The 10,842-nt window shown below is 55.5% G+C and overlaps 1 protein-coding gene across 6 annotated transcripts in view; it reads left to right on the top strand.

Moving 5' to 3' along the window:
• The first annotated feature begins 2,520 nt into the window (after positions 1-2,520).
• The window catches only part of CCDC62 (coiled-coil domain containing 62), a 37,453-nt gene continuing 29,131 nt past the window's right edge, over positions 2,521-10,842 (top strand). Inside the window, exons 1-3 of one of the 6 annotated variants that reach the window (XR_016227115.1) lie at positions 2,521-2,719; positions 5,540-5,732; positions 7,579-7,745. Coding sequence is in view for 3 of the 6 variants with exons in the window: in XM_051837803.3 (XP_051693763.3) it covers positions 2,684-2,719; positions 5,540-5,732; positions 7,579-7,745 (396 nt within the window). In the remaining 3 variants the exon portion in view is untranslated. Of the gene's footprint in view, positions 2,720-2,804; positions 3,144-5,539; positions 5,733-7,578; positions 7,746-10,842 lie in introns of those variants that run through there. The other 5 variants (XR_016227114.1, XM_051837803.3, XM_051837806.3 and 2 more) reach the window with 5 other exon arrangements.

The raw sequence follows: 10,842 nt of genomic DNA, 5'->3' as shown, positions 1-10,842 counted from the left end.
GGCAGTTAGCCTCACGGAGAGGATGCTGGCTATGGTGCCTGGGCCACGGACTGGAGTGCATGGATTCCCTGCCTACCTCTGGCTCCACTGCAGCTTCCTGCTAACGCACACCCAGGGAGGCAACAGCCAAGGTTTAAAACGTAGTGATAGTCCAAGGATTGACTGGTTCACACATTTGTACACTTTAGTATTTTTAGCATAAAAGGATACAGACTTTCAAGCAGCCTTATGTAAGAAATGTGCCATGATTAAGCTGGCCAACTTCAAATGCAAATATGGTTTTGTTAGGTGGTCTTTTGCTAAAGATAGATGCAGGGTGGGTGTTTGGCATAGCAGCTGGGATACCTGCATCACAGGTGGGAGCGCCTGGGTTCAAGTTCTGCCTCCATTCTCCACTCCAGCTTCCTGCTAATGCCGCCCTGGGGGCGCGGGGTGGGTGGGGGTGACAGGTGACATCTCAAGTACTTGAGTCTCACCTGTGTCGGGGACCTGGATTGAATCCCAGGCTCCTGACATTGGCCTATCCTAGACTTGGCTGTTCTGGGTGTTGGGAGAGTGAATCAGTACATGAGAACTTCGTCTAATTTTTTAAAAATTAGATGCCAAAAAAGATAACCAACAACAAAAATACAAGTGATTTCAAAGTATCTTCTTGTTACTACTTAAATTTAAAGATGGCCCTGAGGTGGGTGCTGCTTGGGACTCAGCAGAGCGCCTGCACTCAAGGCCGCCTCCACTTCCCATCCAGCTTCCTGCTAATGCGCGCCTGCGAGTGGTGAGGCAGAGGTGAGGGCTCAGGTACATGGGTCCCAGCCACCTTGCGACTCCTGGGAGGAGTTCCAGGCTCCTGGCTTCAGTTCCTGCCCCAACTGTGGTGGGCATTCGGGGATGGAAGGGAGATCTGTTGCTCTGCTTTTCCAAAAATATTGTTAAACATTAATGCTTCCCTTTTAGTTCCTTTAGTTTCAGAATCAGGAAGACATTCTGGAATGAGTCCGTTCAGGACTTCAGTCTGGGTTTGTGTGTAAATGAAAAGCTAGATACGGTATAATTCTTTTGTTTCTAAGTTTACTGTCTTTATTTGAAAGGGTGATAGGGATCTTCAGTTTACTGGTTCGCTCCCCAGATGTGCACAACAGCTGGGGCTGACCAGGCCAAAGCCAGAAGCAAGGCGTTCTCTCCAGCTCCCCCATGTGGGAGGCAGGGCCTGCAGTACCTGAGCCATCCCCTGCCTCCAGGTGCATTAACAGGGAACTGAGTCGGAAGTGGAGGTGAGACGTGACCCGTGGCACTTGGATGAGGGAGCAGGCGGCCCGAGCTGCAGTTGAACCTGCACTCTCAGAGTAATTCTTAAGGGGCTCATATTTATGTCAGTTTTTTAAACTTACACCTCTCCTTACATATTTGTGTAGAAAGAAAGCCTGTTGGGTGGCTGGTACTCTGGCCTAGTGGGCTAAACCTCCGCCTGTGGTGCCGGCGTGAACCCTGGCTGCTCCACTTCCAATCCAGCTCCCTGCTAATGCACCTGGGAAAGCAGCAGCCGATGGCCCAGGTGCGTGGGCCCCTGCACCCACATGGGAGACCTGGAAGAAATTCCTGGCTCCTGGCTTCAGATGGGCCCAGCCCTGGCTGTTTGCACCATGTGGGGAGTGAACCAGTGGATGGGAGATCTGACTCTTCCTCTCTAACTCTGCCTCTCTCTTTTTTTTTTTTTTTTGACAGGCAGAGTGGACAGTGAGAGAGAGAGACAGAGAGAAAGGTCTTCCTTTTGCCGTTGGTTCACCCTCCAATGGCCGCCGCGGCCGGCGCACCGCGCTGATCCGATGGCAGGAGCCAGGAGCCAGGTGCTTTTCCTGGTCTCCCATGGGGTGCAGGGCCCAAGCACCTGGGCCATCCTCCACTGCACTCCCTGGCCACAGCAGAGGGCTGGCCTGGAAGAGGGGCAACCGGGACAGAATCCGGCGCCCCGACCGGGACTAGAACCCGGTGTGCCGGCGCCGCAAGGCGGAGGATTAGCCTAGTGAGCCGCGGCGCCGGCCTCTAACTCTGCCTCTCAATAAAATCTTACACCCTCCTCCCCCAGCACCCAGACTCCACTTCTGGTCCAGCTACCCATAGGCTGTTTGTAACCACCAGCCTCAATTGGCTTTTTATTTTTTAATAGTGCACCTTAATAATTACAAAGGTTGTGATTCGGAAAACAGGTCATTTCGGATTGAAAGTCTTAGGAGCTCACTTACCCTAAAAAAAAAAAAAAAAAAAAAAAAAAGTTTGGGATTATTAGTGTTTCGGGAGGGCCTCATCCGAACTGACCAGACCACAATGGAGGTAAAAAAGGGACAACTTTCCAAAACACCAAAAAGCACAACTCACATCAAACACTCAGCAGGCAGAGAAGTCCCCGGCGGCGCCCCCTCGCCCCCACGGCCCCGCGGACCGGGCCAGCGCAGCCGCCCCCCGCGCCGCCTCCGTCCGCGACCCCGGGCGGCCCCGCGCGCGCGCCCCGGGAGGCCCCTGCGCGCCGCCGTAGGCCGGGCGAGGCGCGCGCGGGGCCGGCGGTTGGGGGGCCTGCGGGGGCCGGCAGAGGGCGCGGGCGCGGGGGCTCCGGGCTCGCCCCGCCGCTGCGGGCCGGCGCGCCCATGGCGTCCCCAAGGTGACGCTGCCGGCGGCGGAGCAAGCGCCCATGAGCCTCTCGGCGAGCTTCTTCGCCGGGCGCCGGGTGAGCGGCGGGCCCGGGCCTGCGGGGAGGCCGGGGCGCGGCGGCCCGAACCTGGAACCGCAGGGGCAGGCAGGTGGACAGGCAGGTGGACAGGCGGCGTCGCGCCCGCGCGGCCCCTTGGCCTCTGACCTTCGCCCTCTGCTCCCGCCGAGGCCCGCCGCGAACGGGCACCTGCGTGTTACCGAAGGCCCGCGTTTCTGGGAAGGCGGTGACGGGGTGACCTGAGTGTGCCCGGGTCGCCGGCCGGCCGGCCTGCCTGACGCACTGGGGTTCGCGGCCGGTGACTTGAGCCCCTGGACTCGGGGTTCCCGTTCCGTGTGTGGTTCCTGCGCTCACCACAGGGCTCCCCCAGGCGGCCCGGGTGACCCGAGGGGCCCCGGTGAGCTCTGACCTCGCAGCCTTGGAGCCCCGTCCTGCCCACCAGGTTAGGTCGGGGCTCCGGGCGCCCGTGGCCGGCGTCTGGCGGGGGCTGCCCTGTGCCCTGCGGCCCGGGAGTCAGAGTGAGGCATCCCCGTTTTTAGGTGGGAAAATCCGGGTTTGGAGAAAGCAGTCGCTACCCCGCTTAGGCAGCTCCGGAGTGGCCAGGCCTGGATTCGTGCCCCAGCCCCCAGACTTTAAAACGACGTCTCTTAGGGGTCGGCGCTGTGGCTCAGCGGGTTCAAGGCCCAGCTCGCGGCCCGGCATCCCATTGGGTGTCGGTTCAAGTCCCGGCTGCTCCTCTTCCCATCCAGCTCTCTGCTATGGCCTGGAAAAGCAGGAGAAGATGGTCCAAGTCCTTGGGCCCCTGCACCCACGTGGGAGACCTGGAAGAAGCTCCTGGCTCCTGGCTCCTGGGTTCTGGGTTCTGGGTTCTGGGTTCGGATCGGCGCAGCTGAGACCTTTGTGGCCAACTGGGGAGTGAACCAGCAGACGGAAGACCTCTCTCTCTCTTTCTCTCTCTCTCCCTACTTCTCTCTGGGACTGATCCAAACTTGACTAACTTAAAGTCTCTTAAATCTCTCTTGGGACTGATACAAACTGAACTGAATTAAAATCAATTTTGTGAGAGAAATTTTTACATACACAGAAGACAGCAGTACAATAAACTCCCACACATTCAGTACCTGGCTTGTACATTACCACGATTTTGTCACATTTGCTTCGATTTCCTTTTCCTTTTCATTACTGATTTTTAAAAAGTCATTTCACCTTACATACTTCTGTATGTATTTTTTTTTATTTTTAAGGATTTGTTTATTTATTTGAGAGGCAGAGGTAGAAAGAGAGACGGGTCTTCCATATGCTGGTTCACTCCCCAGTTGGCTGCAATGGCTGGAGCTGAGCAGATCCGACGCCAGAAGCCAGGAGCTTCCTCCAGGTCTCCCATGTGGATGCAGGGGCCCAAGGAGTTGGGCCATCTTCCACTGCTTTCCCAGGCCACAGCAGAGAGCTGGATGGGAAGAGGAGCAGCCAGGTCTCAAACCAGTGCCCATATGGGATGCCGGTGCCACAGATGGAGGCTTAGCCACTTCGCCACAGCACCAGCCCCAGTATGTACTTTGAATAATGAATATTTCTTATAAAACTATGATGCCACTTTCATACCTAACAATATCACTTACAAAAATTCCTGTTCAGTAACTTTTTAAAAAAAGATTTATTTATTTGAAAGAGTTACAGAAAGAGAGACAGAGAGAGAGAGAGATCTTCCATCCACTGGTTTACTACCCAAATGGCTACAACAGCCAGGGCTGAGCCAAGCTGAAGCTGGGAGCCAGGAGCTTCCTGCAGGTCCCCCAGGTGGGTGCAGGGGCCCAAGCACTGAGACCATCCTTTGGTGCTTTTCCCAGGTCTTTAGCAGGGAGCTGGATCAGAAGTGGAGTAGCCAGGACTTGAACCAGCGCCCCATGGGGTGCCAGCGTTGCAGGTGGCAGCTTTACCTGCTGTGCCACAACGTCAGCCCCATTCACATTTTTAAATGTTTGTGTATTTATTTTCACCCACTTGAAAGGCAGAGTGACAGAGATCTCCCATCTCTCTGCTGGTTCACTCCCCTAGTGCCTGCAACAGCCAGGGCTACACCAGGCTGCAGCCAGGAGGCCGGACTCCATCAGCATGTCCCACATGGGTGGCAGGGCCCGAAGTATTTGGACAGTCTGCTGCTGCCTTCCCAGGCTCATTGGCAGGGGTTGGACTGGAGACAGCCATCAGGACTCGACCAGTGCTGCGCTATGGGCTGCCAGCATCGCAGGCAGCGGCTGAACCTGCGGCACCACCGTGTCATCACAAGACTTGTGTGTGTTTGAGAGGCGGAGTTACAGAGAGAGCGAGCGACAGAGAGGAAGGTCTGCTGTCTGCTGGCTCACTCCCCAAGTGGTCGCAACGTCCGCACTGAAGCCAGGAGCTAGGAGTTCCTCTCCCGGTCCAGCTCTCTGCTGTGGCCTGGGAAGGCAGCGGAAGACGGCCCGAGCACTTGGGCCCCTGCACCCGCGTGGGAGACCAGAAGAAGCGCCTGGCTCCTGGCTCCAGAGCAGCCCAGCTGCGGCCGTTGAGGCCATCTGGGGAGTGAACCAGCGGATGGAAGACCTCCCTCCCTGTCTCTCTGTAACTCTACCTCTCAAATAAATAAATCTAATTTATAAAGAGGTTAAGTGCGTGACAGGTTTAAACTTGTTTTAAACATGCGTAGTTTTGATGCCATGTAATTAACAGTGAGTAAAACTTAATGTGATTACTTGAAACTGGCAACAGAAGAAGGTACGATGATTGGGACGTTATTCATTGACTGATTTAGGTGATCAATTAGTTTCGTTTTGACGTCAGGCTGCTTTGTGTGTTTAGAACATCGGGTCAGAAATTGAAATCTCCACCGTCGAGAAGCAGCGGAAGGAGCTGCAGCTGCTCATAGGAGAGCTGAAAGACCGGGACAGAGAGCTCAATGACATGGTCGCCGTGCATCAGAGGCAGCTTCTGTCCTGGGAAGAGGACCGGCAGAAAGTGCTGACCCTGGAGGAGCGTTGCAGCAAGTTAGAAGGTGAGGACCCGCTCAGCAGCGTCGTGGCACTGTGTCCGCCTGCCGGCTCGCTGGGGAAGGCCGGGACGAAGAGCTCCTGCCGTCTGGGGTTTAGGCTCACAGAAGATAGGCGGGCTGTGAGCAGCCACCATCAGACAGGCACCACTGGGGAGTCAGAAAGGATGCTGGGTGGAGCCCACTTAACGTGGGGCGAGCTAGGTGCGCTCGCCCTGACTTGAACGGCACGCAGTATGTGTCTGAAGCTAACCAGCCCAAAGATGTGCAACTTCCATGTGTCAAGATGGAAAAAAATAACAAGCGTGGGCAGCATTGTGGTGCCAGTAGTTAAGCTGCTGCCTGCAACGCTGGCATCCCGTACGAGCCAGCATCTCATATGAACCCTGGCTGCTGCACTTCCAATCCAGCTCCCTGCTAGTGCTCCTGGGAAAGCAGCGGAAAAGAGCCCAAGTGCTTGGGCCCCTGCACCCATGTGGGAGACCCGGCTGGAGCTCCTGCCTCCTGGCATGTTGCAGCCATTTGGGGAGTGAACCAGCAGACAGAAGATACTCTGGCCCTCTCACTCTCACTCTGCCTTACAAATAAATACATCTTAAAAAAAAAAATGGAACAAGAGTCATGGGGTATTTAGAGGACAATTTGAGGAAGAAATGAGTGAAGACAGCTTCTGCCCACCCACTGCTCGGGTCTGAAGCTTTCAGTATTGCACTTAAGTACCTAAAACAGTCTTTTCTACCTATTCTAAGGCTGTTGTACTGGTCGGGAAGATGCTGGTGGGAGTTACCGGGCGCAAGCTTTGGAGAATGTTTGCCAGCCTCTGGTACCGTGGCGGGCGCACGTGCCCCACACCCAGCACCCCACTCCTGGGGATATGCTCACCCTGCGGTGCGCACGCCAATCACCTGAGGGGCTTGTCAGGACACAGATTCTGGTTCGGTGGGGCTGGGGCCCCGGGGTCTGTGTTTCCTGTAGGTTCCCAGGTGGTATCAGCGTGGCCAGCCCAAGGGCCACAGGGAGGCTCTAAGAAAATCTTGCAAAAATGTATGGAAATGAATATTCAGGGGTGGGCGCCTGGCCTGGCGGGTCAGACGCTGGTTGCAATGCCTGCATGCAGAGTGCCTGGGTACGATACCCAGCTCCGGCTCCTGACTCCGGCATTCTGCTAATGAGGACCCTGGGAGGCACTGGTTGGGTCCCTGTCACCTGGAGACCAGGTTGAGTTCCCGGCCCCTGGCTCGAGGGCCATTTGGTGCATTTGGCTGTGAGCCAGCGGGCGGGAGCGCTTGGGTGCCCCCACTCGCCCTCTCTGCCTCTCAGAATTGCTGCGAGGAGGCGGCAGCTGCCGTCCCCTGCTCGCCCCGCCTGCCTGTGGTTTTGCTGCAGGTGTCCCAGGAACCTAGCTTTGCTTTCCAGAGGAGGACATTCGGAGCAGCGTTGCTGATCACTGGGTCACCATCAGGCACGGCCTGGATAAATAAACGTTGTTTGACCGTCTCACGGCCTGTTGCGTAGCAAGGTCGTGTGCAAATGTGAGTCGGCAACAGCGTGAGTGGATCCCAGGATCCACTTTGCAAATAGAAGTCCCAGAGTGTCTGAATCCCTGTCTGGGTCACCTGAAGCTGTGTTTTAGGGATGCGGGTGGTGGGTGCGGTAGGAGCTGAAGGGAGTGCGGAGGAGGCGCACCGGGGCTCGCGCCTATGCGGCAGAGGGTTTCCTGGGAAGAGCTGTGCTGTAGAGCAGTGCTTAGCACGGGTCCACTGTCCAGCCCCCGGTTCTGAAACCTGCGCGTGCTAAGCAGGCGTCCCAGCTGCCCCCGCGTAAGCGTAAGCGCTGCTGCCCTTCCCCCCAGGCGAGCTGCAGAAGAGAACCGAGATAATCCGGTCCCTCAGCAAGAAGGTGAAAGCGCTCGAGAGCAGCCAGGCCGAGTGCCAGGCGGCGCTGCAGAGGACGCAGCTGCAGCTCCAGGAGATGGCGCAGAAGGCCACGCACTCGTCGCTGCTCTCCGAGGACCTGGAGGTGGGTGCGCGGGACGGCGTCCTGCATCTGGGCCACCGTGGCGCTGTCCTACCCGGAGCTCCGCGAGGCGTGTTCAGCAGCTGTGTGGCTGGGTTGAGGAGCATCCCCCATCGCGGAGCAATGGGTTCTTTGAGGAGGCTTGTCAAGGCTGAGAGAAATGTCACGTTTTTGTAGCTTCCAGTAATTCATTCTTCCCTCTTTCCCTCCTTCCTTCCTTCCTTCCGGACAGGCAGAGTGGACAGTGAGAGAGACAGAGAGAAAGGTCTTCCTTTTTCCGTTGGTTCAGCCCCCAGTGGCCGCTGAGGCCGGCGCATCGCACTGATCAGAAGCCAGGAGCCAGGTGCCTCTCCTGGTCTCCCATGGGGTGCAGGGCCCAAGCACTTGGGCCATCCTCCACTGCACTCCCGGGCCACAGCAGAGAGCTGGCCTGGAAGAGGGGCAACCGGGACAGAATCCGGCACCCCAACCAGGACTAGAACCTGGGGTGCCAGTGCTGCAGGCGGAGGATTAGCCTAGTGAGCTGCGGCACTGGCCTTTTTTTTTTTTTTTTTTTTTTGACAGCAGAGTTAGTGAGAGAGAGACAGAAAGAAAGGTATTTCTCCCGTTGGTTCACCTCCCAAATGGCCGCTATGGCTGGTGCTGCACTGATGCCAAGCGAGGAGCCAGATGCCTCCTCCTGTGTACATGCACAGCCCTGTGTGTACATGTGTGTGCCGTGTGCCCTGTGTGTACATGCACAGCCCTGTGTGTACATGCGTGTGCCCTGTGTGTACATGCGTGTGTCCTGTGTGCACATACACAGCCCTGTGTATCCTGTGTGTACATGCACAGCTCTGTGTGTCCTGTGTGTACATGTGTGTGCCGTGTGCCCTGTGTGTACATGCACGGCCCTGTGTGTACATGCGTGTGCCCTGTGTGTACATGCGTGTGTCCTGTGTGCACATACACAGCCCTGTGTATCCTGTGTGTACATGCACAGCTCTGTGTGTCCTGTGTGTACATGTGTGTGCTCTGTGTGTCCTTGTGTACATGCGTGTGTCCTGTGTGTACATGCACGGCCCTGTGTGTACATGCGTGTGCCCTGTGTGTACATGCACAGCCCTGTGTGTCCTGTGTGTACATGCACAGCCCTGTGTGTACATGCACAGCCCTGTGTGCCCTGTGTGTACATGCACAGCCCTGTGTGTCCTGTGTGTACATGCACAGCCCTGTGTGTACATGCACAGCCCTGTGTGTCCTGTGTGTACATGTGTGTGCCCTGTGTGTCCATGTGTGTGCCCTGTGTGTACATGCACAGCCCTGTGTGTCCATGCACAGCCCTGTGTGCCCTGTGTGTCCATGTGTGTGCCCTGTGTGTACATGCACAGCCCTGTGTGTCCATGCACAGCCCTGTGTGCCCTGTGTGTACATGCGTGTGCCCTGTGTGTACATGCACAGCCTTGTGTGTCCATGCACAGCCCTGTGTGCCCTGTGTGTACATGCATGTGCCCTGTGTGTACATGCACGGCCCTGTGTACATGCACAGCCCTGTGTGTACATGCGTGTGCCCTGTGTGTACATGCGTGTGCCCTGTGTGTACATGTGTGTGCCCTGTGTGCCCCGGGTCTGCACACACGGCCTCCATGTCCCGGGTCTGCACACACGGCCCCCCCGACTCTGAGGACCCGCAGCACCGGGGCGTTTAGTCAGTGATGCGTTTATGTGGACACAGCGTTGTCACCGGAAGTCATTGTTCACATTCGGGGTCACTGTCTCCTTCTGTTGGTCTTGGCAAATCACAGTGGCACATGCTCACGGTGTGGCGCCTGCAGAGCAGTGCCACTGCCCTCCCCCTCCCTGGCTGATGCCAGTGACGCTGATCTTTTGCTATCTCTATAGCTTTGCCTTTTCTAGAATGCTAGTTGGAATCATGCAGTGCAAAGATACCTCAGTATATGCGTGGAAAAATGAGATAAAAGATAAGTTTACTTTGGCTCGAACTATTTTTAAATCCGTGCATGGTTTTTCATGCTACGCATTTCCATGGACTGTTTGAAGCCCCTGCATATAATCTCTTCAGACTGACTTTTTCACTTAGTACCATGCCTGTGAGTTTCTTGCTGAAGGTGTTTGCAAAAAATCTGCTTATCCCTTTTTTTTTTTTTTCAATTTGTAAGTACAGCATAAACACAAGCAATTATAGCAGATAGGATGCTGTGTTGTTTTTTTTTTTCTTTAAAGATTTATTTATTTGAAAGAGTTACACAGAGAGAGAAGGGGAGGCAGAGAGAGAGGTCTTCCATCCACTGGTTCACTCTCCAGTTGGCCACAGTGTCTGGAGCTGCACCAATCCAAAGCCAGGAGCCAGGAGCTTCTTCCAGGTCTCCCACGCGGGTGCAGGGGCGCAAGGACTTGGACCATCTTCCACTGCTTTCCCAGGCCACAGCAGAGAGCTGGATTGGAAGTGGAGCAGCTGGGACTCAAACTGGCACCCATATGGGATGCCAGCACTGCAGGTGGCAACTTTACCCGCCATGCCGCAGCTCTGGCCCCGAGTGCTATGGTTTGAAAATAGCTGGTGAATGGGAATATTCTAGTGTGAACTTTTTTTAGCATAGAATTTTTTGAAATGCACAGAATTCACTGGTGCTCCTTTATTTCAGCAAAGGAGATTGCTGACTTATCCAGTTCTCATTCATTCATCGTCTCCTTTCTTCCCAACCTGAAATTATACAGAGGAGAGATTGGCAAGCAGGCGTGCTCACTCCCATAACCAGCATGATCAGGAGGGTGAAGTTGGGTACTGGAGGAAGCTACAGTCAGAGGGGGAAACAGACACTGTTCCTGCGCATAGTTTCTTAGTTGGCTCTCTTTATTTCTTTAAGATTTATTATTTTATTTATTTGGAAGGCAGAGTTACAGAGGGAGAGAGGGAGAGAGAGAGATCGAGATCTTTCATCTGCTGGTTCACTCCCCAAATGGCTGCAACAACCGGAGCTGGGCCAGACCAAAGCCAGCAGCCAGGAGCTTCTTCTGGGTCTCCCACGCGGGTGCAGGAGCCCAAGGACTTGGGCCATCTTCTGCTGCTTTCCCAGGCCAAAGCAGGGAGCTGGATCAG

Source organism: Oryctolagus cuniculus, chromosome 21 (genome assembly GCF_051225735.1).
Source record: "Oryctolagus cuniculus isolate XC-2025 breed Fujian yellow rabbit chromosome 21, ASM5122573v1, whole genome shotgun sequence".
Lineage (NCBI taxonomy): Eukaryota > Metazoa > Chordata > Mammalia > Lagomorpha > Leporidae > Oryctolagus > Oryctolagus cuniculus.
Note: the sequence above shows the minus strand (reverse complement) of the source record. Positions and strands in the feature narration are given on the sequence as shown.